Genomic DNA, 14663 nt, shown 5'->3' on the forward strand with positions numbered 1-14663 from the left:
GCCATGTGTCACCATGCTTCCCAGCTTCCAGGGCCTGGCTCAGGGTGGATATTCTGTATATTAAACTGTCATGGGTAGACCCAGGATAGTTTGCATAGACTGAGGTGAGGATTCCCTTGGCATCACATACAACCTGTACGTTGATAGAATGCCAGTGCTTGCGGTTTCGATAGATGTGCTCAGTGGCCCTAGGTGGACGTAGGGCCACATGGGTGCAATCTATGGCACCGAGCACTTTGGGGAAGTGTGCCAACTGTAAAAGTCCAGGACCACGGCCTGCCTTTCTACGTGTGTTCTGGGCATGTATATGTGCCTGCGGACTGAGGGGCACACAGTCATGATTGCCAACACCTGGTGTAGGCAGCATGACTGCGTGGCCTGTGAGATGCCCCCAACTATGGCAGTTGTCTGCTGAAATGACCCAGTGGCTAAAAAATGCAAGACATTGAGTACCTTTTCCAAGGGGCTCAGTGCTTGGGAGCACAGGGTGAGTGATGTGAGGTCATCCTCCCACTCAGTGACCAGGTCTAGGATGATACGAGGTGGAAACCTATACCTGCCGTAGACCTGGTCATCAGGCATCCCAAAAAGGCTGGTCCTGGGCAAAGAAATGCGGGGCCTGGCTATTCTCCTCCTCCTTCGGTGTCCCACGATCAGTGCTGCGACAAATGGGGCATTCATCGTAGCTGTATATACGTGTTTGTTGTTTGCGCGCACTTTTATACTGCGCGGGGACGCTTCCGCCTGCCTTCGTGTGGCGGACATGTTTACGCCTGTGCCCGTCTTTTGGCTTGCGCGGGTTTCCTGTAGTCGATTCCATGAATACGTGTTGTCCGCGTGCATGTGGGCGTTCCGGGTATTTCCCTGCAGTACTTCCCCAGTTACGCCTTCTTTTTCAGGTGGAATGCTGCGTGTTCCGCCCAGTGTTCTATCCCCTTTTTGGTGTGTGCACTGACGTTGTGCGCTTTCACTCTGCGCGTCGCGCATGGCGTTATGGATGTTGCAATGATGTGTGCGCCGTGTGCGCCACCTGTGGATTTCGCGCACATCCCGGGGAAAACACGTGCAGGGCCTTCCATGAATCACACGCGTGCGCTTGCTTTTTCACACTTGCGCCAGCTAGCGCCACACATTTCGGCACACATTTGTTCCATGAATCGGCCCCATAATGTCTTGAGATCCATTAGACAGTGTTTATAATTGGACCTCCAATAATAAGTACGTTTATGAAGAAGTTGCAGGATTATCGAGTGTACATGTGTTTCAGTTGCACATAGTTCCAAGCACCAATTAGTGTATTGTAACGACATTGCACATACCATGATACGTCTCAGGGTTTGGAACCCAAAACGGTCAGTCAGGAGATGCAGAGAAAATGGGATGGGCAGTTCATCAAATGCTTACTGTACGTGGGTAGAGCAAGTATGTTTGATGTGGTGAGAGTTAGCATTATCTGTACGATTTCACTGAGCTGTTGTTCCTGTGCTTGATAATGGCTGCATTATGATGTGTGTACGCATTCTGCAATGTCGCTCTTGTCTACAGCATTTTCACTGTATGATCTTCCAGGGTTGCAGTCTGCTTCAATGTGTGTCTGCTGGATGTTTTTGGCTCATACATCAGCACACATTAATTGTTTTCAATCGCCTTGTCCTTGTCTGCTTCACCATGTTCAGCTAATTTGCTTTGTACCATCGTCAATCAATATACTTTGCCTACCTTTGCCCTAAACCTGTCTCCCACTGAGACATGATGGTGCCCTGCATGGCTTTATGAGTTCAATGTTCATTGTGTGGTGACAAAAAAGTGTCCTCCGGAGACTCATTGCAATAGAGGTGTTCTGCACATCTAAGTTACGTGTTAGTGCCGCTGAGCAAAAGTATTCTGTGGGTCCAACTGTCAAATACTTCTATGTTTGACTGTGAATGCAATAAAATATAAGTATTGTAGCAGAGCAGATAAACGTTGTCTTGCCAGGTCCAGCCGCCGTCATATTGGAACAGTCGAAGAAAAGCCATAGATGGGACCCCTGCATCGTTCCTATACTGCATCAAGTGCATGAGAGATGGTATGCACTCTGACAGCCAACAGAATGTACCCTCACACTGAAACTGTGCAAGGATGTTGCATGGAAGAAAGCTACATGGAAGGATGTCGCTTGCCAAGATGTCAGAATGTATAATTGAATATCATGGATGGATGTTAAAGTGAAATCTGACAAGGATAACGTGCTGTCATGAAGAAGATATATGAACCTATGTTGAAATAATATAAAAATATTAAGTAACAATGGGCCTCATTACGAGTATGGAGGTAGCTGGGTACCGGGTCCGGGTTCCAGGAATAGGGAATTACCGGGCCAATGCCGACTTTGGCAGACCCGGTAATTCTCATTCTCGGGACCCGTACCCGGTACATCCCCATTCCAATTTCAGCCCCCGTAGGGACCAATGGGAATGGGGAGGATGCTAACATCGGGTCAGTCAATAACAGGCGTGTTGTTAGCATCCTGGTCTGCTAGCGGGTCCCGCTAAGGACGCCTGGTCTGACCAGGCATTCTGGAGCAGGACCCACTACAGACCTCGTAATAGGGCGGCTCGGAATTAATGGTGCCATTCCCTTACCGGCACCGTTCATTCCGTGGCCGCCTGCCTCATAATGAGGCCCAATGTAACTGAAGCACTAAGAGTAACATGAAACTAAAGTTAAAGTTATCAAGTGGTGTTCTCACGCTCCCTTAAATGTTCCAGGACAGTGAGCAGCAACAAGTTCAACTGCAAACAGACGACTTTGGCTGATGGCCTACTGATGACAGATGATAGACTAAATGGGAACATGGGGAGTAGTCTGACGGGATTCAAACACCTAGGTTTCGTTTCTCATATGTGCTGCTAAGGAGCAAAAAGTTCAAGGTTGGGATAGAATGCCAACCAATCAGTGGTGCTGGGGGATGACCAAACGTTCAATGTTGCATGAGCCAATCCACTGTTATGTCCATTATAATGAATACTATATGTGTTTAGAGGTAGTTCAAGGTGTGCCTACAGATAAGGGGTAGCCAATGATGCACTGATCCTTATATGTTCTATAAGTAGATCTGTTCCCTTCACCAATTCCTTCCCTTGATAGGTTTTGTATTTTGCCACGTAGAATGATGTCATAGATGATGCATATTGGGGTATAGGAACTCTATGTAATCAAGTTGCTGTGCAAGTGCACATGGATAAGTCCCACTTGAGTCAGGTCTCCCTACTTTATTGAATTGATAATAAAATAGTACTTCGCCATATTCCTTGAGTCTTTCTGGTTATTTATAAACTTGATCCGGACCACCTGAAGTTCCAAAACCAGCTCACAACGTTTCTCTTCTCCTCAGCTTTCTCTCTCTCCCTTCCCTGCTGACCTACCTGACCTATCTGTCAGCTGTAACGACTTGTTGCTTGGCTACCCTCAGAGTCTCAATGGGTACCAGGCTCTTTCTTGATCAGTCACCATTTGCACTGCCTCAGTGCCTGCCATGCACTTAGGGGCTGTAACTGTAACCGTACAGTCCCTTGTTCTCCTTGCACCACCCAGAGCCACGCTGCCCTGGCTGCACATACTCAAACATTGCTGCCCTGTTTTCCCCTCCCTTCTCCCTTGCACTTCTCCCCTTTTATTCCCCTTTCACTTCTTGTTCTCACGCTTGCATGATCTGAATGACACAAGGCCTAGTAAGAATGTTTGTCTTGTCCACCTTCTGTATTCCCTCCCTGTTCTTGTCGCGCCTAGAAACACCTGTGTACAGGCACGTTATAAATGACTTATGTCATATAATTTGATTTGTGACCATTATTGGAATTCCATCTACCACAAAATACCCTTCAAAGTGCTGCAGCACAGTATTATGATCTGAGATGGGCATTCTAAATCGTAAATGCATGAAGGTGACATTAGATTGCATATTATTTGGATTCACACAGTACTGACAGCTGTGTACATTTAGGACACTTTAAACATAACATCTGCTCTGAATCGGTTTCATAATTGTCATTGTATACAATCTGTTTATTATTTTTTTAATTTTTTTATTGTGTGTCTGTTTTCTTTTTTAAGGTCCTCATCCATTAATCCCAAGTGTACTAAGAAAGAATGCCATTACCCATGTCACCAGTAGTGAACCACATTCTTCCATCAGTGGATATTATCATGGTCATGGGGCCGGCTTAAGTGGGCCCTGTTCACCATTACAATCACCAGTCCTACTAAATACCTTAATTTATCACTGGTAAATGCACAACTGAGACTTAGTCAGCCATACTTGATCATGAAATTAGATTTCTATACAATTCCTGAACTCTTACTAGTTGGCAGTTTTCTTTTTACATCAATCCTAAAGTCTCCTTAATCTATAAAGAGAAACATCATTCCAGACCAAAATGCATCTCCTGTACCCACCATTCGTGACCACTTGATTTCCATCTCTTAAAGAGTAGAGTGTGTTTTTGCCCCTTGAGAATGTAATACACATCTTATATTAAGCAGGTACTATTTGTGTTAATGAAAAACATTTCATTTCATAATGTTCAGCCACCTCCATGTGCTCTGATGTTTAAATTATTAAGCAAACATATTCATGTTGCGATCACCAATTCCCGCACATGCCATTAGATAACAGTTTCAAAGGGTGCTCACCTGACATAGTACACTACTTTAGTTTCCCTTTTTCCTTACACGCTGGCCCTCTAGTGGGACTTGGTGATAACACAATGGATGGGCCTATCTACGTGGGATAAGTGTACATTTCCCGCCATGTTTCAGACATTCCAAAACAACAGGGCCACCGGACTATGTCAGGAAATAGGCAATTAGACCAAGACGATAAAGATAACTAATTGTGGTAGTACTAAGACACAATTTGTGATAATTATCTGAGAAAAAAGAGAACACAAGATAAATACCAGCAAGGGAGAGTTATCTATGCCAATCCTGCACAGGTTCCTTTAACATAGGCAGTAGGAGCTTGTTAAACAGTTTTTCAGTTTCACAAGCTCTTTGGAAATAAAAAAGATGGACAAGTAATTATAAAAGTGCTATATGTATTTATGGCCAAAGAACACACTATGAAATATGGCTACTAACATCTAATACTATCACACAACTCTCATAATAAAATACATATATACAACTGTAGAGGAGCAGGTGGATGCCTCTTCTCTAGTCCGCTCACCTTCACCACCATCCTATTGGGGTAGCAGACAAGGAGCTGTAATTGGGAATTTGTGCACGAGTTTATGTGACATGTCCATATGCATCAATTGTACGAAAGACGATATGCACACAGACAGCCATTCAGATGATACCCTCACGTTGAGGCAATGGAAAGAAGTTAAAAAGAAAGATGATGTCCTTTGCCGAAGTGCTAGAATGCGGCTACGGGAATCATGGATGAACTCTAAAGAAAAGGTTGATGACAGTAATATGATGTCATGAAGAAGATATATAAGCCTAAACTGAAACAATATGAAAAACCTCAAGACTGATGTTGTAACAGAAACATTAAGAGAAACATGTACCAAAAGATGAAGCTATTGTGAGAGTAAGATAAGGAAGTAACTTGTTCACCAATAACTGTACATACACTGTAACGCAATGTAGATAAAGCATATAGAATCTTGCTAAAAAGAGGTGCATATATAACATTCAGGACAGCTTTTTGAAGAAAATGGACGACACCCTGTGTTAAAGAATCAATCCAGCTATCCTCAAAATGCAAACCTAGGATTGAAAATTGAGGAATTAACGAAGAAGCTGTCTACATGTGCAGAATAAGAGAGTAATTCGGCCTGAAATCAAAGAAGCTATTTCAAGAGGTGGGTGCAAGTGACATGGGGAGTCGAATGAACAGACTGTGTGCGAAATACATATTTCTGCTAAGAGTATGACAGCACGGACATTTGCTTATGCCAAGTATTGGACAACCACGAAGGCAAAACGATGTGTAAGGTGGAGTGAGCAAGTCTCTAAAGGCCAGAAGGGGTAATGGCACCCTGTTCAATAAAATCAAATAGCAGTAATTGAGTGGCTGAAATGGACAAAATCGTGGTCTCCTAAAATGTGATGATAAACTCAAAACAATGGCTATTCATCAGAGCTTAGAGTTACGATAGTGGTGTGCTCACACTCCCTCGTATGACCCAGAACAGTGAGCAGACTATGAGGTCAAATATAAACGATAAAACTTGGCTAGGATTAGGTTGATGACATATGATGGACTAATTGGAAAAACAAAGAACAAGTTGATGGAGCTGGAACACCTATGTTTTCGTTCTGTTCATGTGCTGCTAAGACAAGCCGACAGTGCAAGGTTGGAAAGGGTTGCCTAACAATCAACAGACCCGACATCCATTTTTATATACAATGTTGCAATTATTAGCACAGTGCCATATTCTCTGCTATAAACAGTATGTGACCTACGTTGAAGTAGCTCAAGGTGAGTCCTACAGATAACAGGCAGCCAATGAGATATTAGCACTTACATAATTCTATAAGTAGACATGTTTCCCTAATCCAATCCCTCCTGGTGTTAGGCTTTTATGAAATGCCACCTCGGATGACATCATAGATGACATATGTGAAAGTATCAGAACTCTGTACAAGCAGACCTAAGTGTGAGTGAGCATCTACTTGATAGCTGGATTTCTCTCTACTGTCTTTCATTGAGATTAAAGCAGTATGTTACCCTCTTCCTTTGGTCTTTACGATTATTTGGTCTGTGATAAATTACTGGTACTTCCATCTAGCACAAAGAAGATGCTTCAAGGTGCTAGAGCACACAACCATCTTGGCCAGGGCAAAACAATCACAATCCCTGCACCACACAATACTGAAAGTAAGGGTAGTGATTAGAAATTGCAATGGCAGCCCACAATAACAACCCTAACTTGAAAAGTACAACTCTAAATTGACTGGGGCCCTAAAAGTTCACAAAGTTTCAAGATGTTTTGGAAGCTGGGAAAAGTTAGGAAGAGGGTCTTATGGATGGGCAAAATGTTACAAAAGTCAGAATATGATGTATTATAGTGAATTAACCTGTTCCCAGCTTTCAGAGGGCTTACGGCAACATATTTTGCCGAAGCCTAACAGATAAAACAAGTGTCAAAAGTATTCAGAACTTTTACATGTGGAAATAGGGGTGCAGATAAGTACTTCTGTAACTCCCTCCCAGTACTCTGGTTTGTCTTCAGACTTGGCAGGTCATCAGGGAGTCGTCAGATGTTGGTTTTTCCAACATTGGTTCTGGTCACCACAACCCAGGAGTGGCGGGTGCAAGAAAGGTCATGTTGGATTCAGAAGCTTATGCAACCTGTTTCTGTTGATAAAGGCAACTCATACCAATGCAGCACTCATCTAGGCATGCGACAGACATGGGAAAACCAGTTTTGATGAAAGTCACAGATGCACAGCCAACGGAAGGCACGCAGCTGATGCGGTCAGATTCAGCCATCTATCTCGGGTCGTGTTAAGGCTGCAATGTCAGCATTTCCCAGGTGCGATCCTCTTAGAACAATATGGTGGCCCCTAAAGTGTCTTGCCAAACCATAATGCTTCTACTGTGGTAGCCCAAACTGGATTTGCTCAGTCCACAGGATGGTTCCAGGAATGTTTCCAAAGACATTGGATGGCTAGGTACTGAGCAGACATCGGTAAAGTTACACCAAAGGACTTTTAAAGATCACCAGCCACACAAGGCTCTACTGGGATTGCATCAAAAGTTGGTTGCCAGGGCTTCTTAGGATGGATTCAATGGTCTTCCAATGTCTTCTCAGCTGTGCAGGATACTTGGCTCCTTACAATATCTCTGGGTAATGGCTGCAGGTCTCCTCTTCCTATCCGGAAACTAAATTGATCATGAAACTCAACCCACCCAATGGAAGATCTGCCCCTCAGACACACCCCAGCAGTGTTCCAATCAGAACCACAGATGGTGAAACTCATGATATGATATGATATGATTGGTTATTTATAACGCGCTTAATACCCAGAGGTTTCTAAGCACGGACCCGGGGATCAAACCCGTGATGCTCCTTGTGGTCTTGCTTCCAAGGGGAGCATGTTGCCCCTGAGCTATCCTCCCAAGACATGCCTTTTCCCTAGACATACAGACAGTCCCAACCAACTTCCTGGGAGCAAACTCACTTGGCCCTGCACTAGCCCACAAGGCAGGATGAAGGTAACAGGACAAGATGGCAAAGGAACAAACAAAACATTGGGCCTCATTACGACCCTCGTGGCCGCCGTATGAACGGTGCTGGTAAGGTACCGGCACCGTTCATACCGGGCCGCCATATTACGAGTTTGCTCGCGGGTGGCAGTATGCATGTCTGGTCTGGCCAGATGTGCATACCAACACCCGTGAGCAGACCAGGATGCTAACAACTGACCCGTCATTAACGGGTCTGTTGTTATCATTCTCCCCAATCCCATTGAGCCCTATATGGGCTCAAATGGGAATGGGGACGTCCCGTGTCTGGTCCCGAAAATGGGAATTACCGGGCCCAAAAAAGTCGGAATGGCCTGGTAATTCCATTTTTTTGGGACCCGGACACGAGTTTGGAGGTAGCCATGCCGGTAATGACGGCATGGCTACCTCTAAACTCGTAATGAGGCCCATTGTGTAGCACGGACATTTTGGAACACTAGCCACTGTTAGTAGCCATACACGGTAAAAACGGTAAAGCTAAGTACAGTACAAGTTATCAAAAAGTAACTGCTGCCACCAGTTAGTCTTTAGGCACATCTAAAGTAACCAAAAAATTGCTTTGAGTGTATTGTAGGGTCATACAAAAGAAATACAAGTACACTGCATTGTAGGATTCATTGTGCAATGATACAAGTGATACAAATAGATAACAAAAAGAAAAGGGAAACACAGTTTCCAACCTACGGACTGGTCAGCTTTCCCATAACAATGAGCAAAAGTGCAGTGGAATGAAGCTGGTTGTTTCACTTCCATGGACAAAGTCAGTACAGAGTACACAATCAAATGCAACCCGTTTGATGGTCCATCGACATGGAAGGAAAGTTGCTACAAAGAGTAAACATTCCCTAACAGATTAACTTACAGATCTGTGAACTTTTGGATTGCTGTCCCTCAAAAACTTCTGGGTAAATGTTGCTACATAAACAGATACATGTTATGCAGGAATATGCAATGCAATATTTAATTTGACAATGCCCTTCATAGCTAGAGTCCGTCAATAAGAGCTTCCTTTAAGGGCCATTAAGACTCTTCCATGATAGTTCTGCCACCTGTGGACCCATCATTTTATAAGAACAATCGTACAGCCAGTCAGTGCTATAGGACATGCACACGTGTACTCACTGTTGCTCGCTGTCTGTAAAATGGAGGTCCAGCTTCAGCTGGAAATCAACTTCACTCAGTGCCTCTTCTACCTGCGAACAGAGCAAGCGTCAATGATCTACACTCATTGCTTCCAAGATTGACTCATGAATGAACACAGTGTCTTGACAAGGACATCAAACAAGCCGCAATCTATCCCCAGGAAAGTGTTTGCTATGTCAGTAATACATAGCTGCAAAGCACAAATTGCATTCACATTTTTACATCATGTGGAAATGGAAACACATCAACGCTTCATTTCATCCGGGGGCTATGGAACTTGTTAGCTGTTAATGGAACTTGACAATGCATCCTGGCCTCATTATTGAATTCTGAAGATGGAACCTGCAAGCCTCAGCTTCTATAGAACAAAGTGGATTGTTGTAAGTGTGGAGTTTCATTGAATTTGAGCGATTTGTTTGCAGAAATCTGAAACAATGCAAGCCTGAACAATGTGGAGGCCATACAAATGGTTGGGGAAAAGATAGATTGGTAATGTAAATACACATGATTGTATGGTTAAAATCCTTTCGAATTTCAAATCTGGTCGTCATAAAATAGTTAAATTAAAATCAGGGCTTGTTGGGCCTGTGCACATGTGAAAATGCTCTTTCCATAATGCAATCACATTAGTGCCAGCGCCACAACCCTAACAAGGTCCACGTCAGTCAACCCTTCAAAAAATGTACCTCTTGAAACAGAACAGGCTAATTACATTTTCGTCTGCTAAGCCCACATTCTGTGTCATATACTTTTTGAGGGAGCTATATGCTTTAATCACTACACCAAGTAAGCAATCAAAAGACATATTGAATCCTTTGTACTTTTGTATGCTGCCAATGGGGGGGGGGTAACTCTTCTCAGCCTGCAGCAGGAGGCTTTCTCAAACAAAACTCAAAATACGCCCTGCCTCAGGTATGCAAAGTCGGAGTTGGGGGGGTCACTGATCCCTCAAAAATTCCCTTAAAGTACCAATTATGACAACACTGATGTCACGTGTTATTACATCTCAATACCTCCCTGTACAGTTGCTCGCTACAGTTCACTTTTGATTTTTCTCAGAACCAAAAGTCCCAGAATCTCCTTCTCAGCAGCCAATGAAAATCCAGACCGCGTCCAACAACCTGCATCCCAGAACTGCAGCCATTGAAGCAGAATGTGAAGCATCACGGTGTCCCAACAAAGGCCAACAGCCCAGCAGAGCAGAAATGTCACTAGCAATGCAGAAAATAGATCTCTAGCCCAGATCATGATAGCGAAACACAAGATGGTTTTTGTAAAACCCTGTTGAAAAAAGGGGAGGGGCTAGAGGGGTTTAAAAGTCTAACAGCTTGTGCAGCCCTCCTTTTGGGGGAAAAGACAGGCGCCAATTGGTGCAGGAAATCAGCTGAGCATTGTAACCATTGGGGAGATGAGGTAGTCATTGCACACACAGCCCTGCACTAGAAAAACAAATGGCAGCAGGGGCAGAGTGTGGGGTTGCATGGGTGAGTTTACAGGTTGAGTTTGAGAGGGGCCAAAGGACCAGGAAGAGGAAGGATGTTCGAGCTGGGACGAATGGTGGATAGGCAGAATTGGCAGAGGTGAGGTATTTGAGAGAGAGTGGTATCATTGTTGTCTAGTGTATTTCAGGAAGTGGGGATGAGAGCATAGGAGGTGAGAACAAGAGAGCAAGATACAATAGTGAGAAGGTAGTAGTAGAGCAGTGACTGTAGTAGTTAGTGTGCAAAGCAGTGAGTGTTAGGAGAGAGTGAGGCCAACACAGAGGGGTGCAGACTTAGGGTGTAAGAAGCAGGGTGCATTATGAAAGTGGACGGGGTGAGAGAAGTGAGAGTGGGTATAGTGGAGGGGTGAGGAAAGCACCATATCACTGAGTTTCATGGATAGAAGGTCAGAGTATATAGTAGTGGCAGGTAGATGATGGTAGTAAAGAGGGCATAGAAGTGACAAAAACCTGTTTAGTAGTAGAGAACATGTATTAATAGTAAAGTGACATTGGTACTAGTTATAGTATTAAGATAGCACAGTCGTACTAGAGGGCCAGTGGTAGTAGAGGCCTTGGTTGCAGTGGTTAGAGTGATATTGGCAATAATAAAGTATGTAGGTGTAGAAAGAGTGTAAAGGATGTAGGCGTAGAAAGAGTGTAAAGGATGTAGGCGTAGAAAGAGTGTAAAGGATGTGGGCGTAGAAAGAGTGTAAAGGATGTGGGCGTAGAAAGAGTGTAAAGGATGTGGGCGTAGAAAGAGTGTAAAGGATGTAGGCGTAGAAAGAGTGTAAAGGATGTAGGCGTAGAAAGAGTGGAGTAGGAAAAACCTTAGCAGTTTGGAGAAGGTAGAGAAAGGAGAAAAGAGTGATAGGAAGACAGAGTACTGGCATCAATGGGAATTGTGGAAAGAATTTAAGGTGGGTGGAGTTGGTTGGATGGAAGAGAGAGAGGGAAGGAGAATAAATAGAAAGGGGATGATAGGATCAGGAGGCACACATGCACCACCCTCTGGAAATAACATCTTTGGTAGCGTAGAAGTAGGTAGGAAGTCCCTAGGGGAGATAGACAGCCAGTGTCTCAGGGACTCCTACTTCGAGCAAGTTAGTGAATAAATAGTAGGGATTACCATGTTGTAGAAACTAACCAGGGCTATGGATGCCTGGACTAGGCTGGGAATCCCCAGGGATTTGAGAGAGAGAGAGGGACAGTCCTAGTGCCACATCCCCAAACCACTTTTTTTAGCAGATATGCTTCTTGTGTTACAACCAATGACTGTCTGTTTCACAATAACAACAAAACTTTAAGAATCACACCACATTGTTAGTACACGCCTTAATAAAACCTCATTAAGGGCATCTGTCACATTGACTAAATGAACAAGTTCTGATTTTGTCACTATCACTTCAGAAATGTTTATCATTCTACTAAGAGGCATCATACGTAGGTAGATGAATGGTTGGAGTATGTCTAAATCAAATTGACAAACCAGATCTAGCATTGGGATAGTACTCACGGCACCACCTATTGTTTTCAATTAGTATGCCTATGACCGGGGAAAGAGGCATACAGAGTGAGGGATTTTAAGCATTTCTCCTTTGTTTGTTCTTCTTAGCTGCCTAGCCTACACAATGCTCTCTCTCATCAATCGCCTGACTCACAGTGATGTCATCTTTTGTGCTTGATGTTCAAACCGGTGTTGGGAGTGATAATGCCACACAATTAGGCTCCTATTTTTCAACTTTGTTTTAAAAATGTAAACATGTACGTAAGCAGACAGTCTAACTTTAAATAAGGTCAGTCCAACTAAATAGTGTTCGCTTAGGAATGCTGCCAATGAATACACCAGGGGAAACCTAGTAAACATGTCTTTAAAGTACCTTCTACAATTGCTAAGTGTGCAAGTACCATTTAACACAAATTTCACCCGTGCCCAAAATTGTGCATGACACACCACCATTCAACATTTCTTGCCAGTCTGTTTATGAAATGTACTCGAAACTGGAGTTGGTGTCTTTACATGATCATGTGATAAGTGTGCTTGCCATGATCATGATCAATTCTGCATTGTGTGAATCCCAAAGTAGACATTCCTGGGCCAGGACATGACAATCGAATTTGGGAAACATGCATGCAGTTTGTAGACGCAATGGGTAGGATATTCAGTTTCACTGTGTTGACCACTAAGTATCTTTCGTAGCACTACGCCTCCAGAATGCTCAACTGCTGTTGAAAATCGGTCAAGGTGCATTATATCAGGCATCACCTATCTATAATGGGGCAAAACCCTATAATAGAAAAATAAATAAACAGATAAGAAGTGACTTTAGGTCAAGATTTGGAAGATTACATTTGAATCATTTTAAGTCCATATTAGAAGGAATCTCTAAGGCTCAGTAATCTCCTGACCTCCTGAAGAATCCTTATCCTCGCCATTCCGTGTACATGTAATGGAATCGCTCGCCTATACAGCTAGCCAACATATCATAGGGGCACTTTGACCCCACCCAGGGTGAGTAAAGGGACAGCTTGACCAATACTGTTGCATAACCCAAAAACGGTCATGGGAATTGTTAATATCACTGGGAACAATCTGTTCTTGTTGGGTATATCTCCAAGATCACAAGAATACAGACCTTAAATATTCGAGTTTCTTTTGTATTCCTGGCACTGAACATGAATGGCAAAGTGAGTCCAGAGGAGATCACTGTGAACAAAAGTAGCAATGGATGTGGTCCTATGAGATGTACCAGAACTAGCCACATTCTGTGACTGCAATTCTGTACAAGAAACGTTCTAGATGTCATCTCACGCCTCGGAAAATGCGAAGGTTATATTCAGAAAAGCAAATACATGTCCTTGATGTATTTGACTGGAGAGAAAAGGCCATTCCATAAAACAGGTTGATTCCCACATTTGAAACTATACTGTATTCCGGGGATGAGACATCATTAGTAGAAAAAACATTGGGTGGCTAATCCCCTATGTTTTTATAGTTTATATCAACACACTGAACAGAACAGGCAATATCAGATCAGAACATCTGGCTTAAATAACTAGATACATGTTATATAACCCTACAGAACATGTGCCGCAACAGTGGATCCGTCTGTGAATACTCTACATTGAAAATGGAAGCAAAGCCTTTGAAAATTGAAGCTAGGGGAAAGGATTTAGTTATTAGCCATTTGGTCCAGGGGGCTAACTATCACATTGCTTGAAAGTGCAAAAGAAGGTGAGGTGGCTGATTTAACATGACAACATACATGTATGCCATCATCACGCATCACAAGTAGGAAAGGGGGATGTCAGCAAACAGGGCTGTCACCAGGTGTGGTGAGGACACGGGCAAAATATTTGGTGAGGCCACCTTACCATGTTTTGCCCCGGGCCAGCGGCGGCAACGCGCACAGGAGAAGTGAGATCTCCCCTTGAGTTTATGTGTGGAGGAACCTGAACGTGGTTTATTATTATGCCTGCAAATCAACTACCGCAAAGCCGTGTTTCTCTACTGACGAAAGATTTATGCCAGACTAAGTTTTGTATCATATGCATAAATATATATAGAATGGCATGACAGAGTTTGGTGTATGATGCCAGCATTAAGTAGCGCCTCCTCCTGTGTACGTGTTAAAGCCCACAGCATGCACAGTGACAGGTTGATGATGTTCAGTGGTGGCTGGTGAATGTTTGAGCGGGAAAGGCTTAAATATTCACGTCAATTATGACCACATGCGGTCCTCCGAGCACTGTGACTCTCACTGGAGTTTAATATTATTGTGGCAACTCAGTGCCACG

At 43.6% G+C, this 14663-nt stretch overlaps 1 protein-coding gene across 4 annotated transcripts in view; it reads right to left on the minus strand.

Moving 5' to 3' along the window:
• The window catches only part of FAM135B (family with sequence similarity 135 member B), a 1878784-nt gene that overhangs the window by 588108 nt on the left and 1276013 nt on the right, over positions 1-14663 (minus strand). For all 4 annotated transcript variants that reach the window (XM_069621672.1, XM_069621675.1, XM_069621673.1 and 1 more), the window contains one exon: positions 9365-9435. In XM_069621672.1, coding sequence (XP_069477773.1) covers positions 9365-9435 — 71 coding nt within the window. The remainder of the gene's footprint in view (positions 1-9364; positions 9436-14663) is intronic.

The sequence above is a fragment of the Ambystoma mexicanum genome, chromosome 5q (assembly GCF_040938575.1).
Source record: "Ambystoma mexicanum isolate Mex_15411 chromosome 5q, UKY_AmexF1_1, whole genome shotgun sequence".
Lineage (NCBI taxonomy): Eukaryota > Metazoa > Chordata > Amphibia > Caudata > Ambystomatidae > Ambystoma > Ambystoma mexicanum.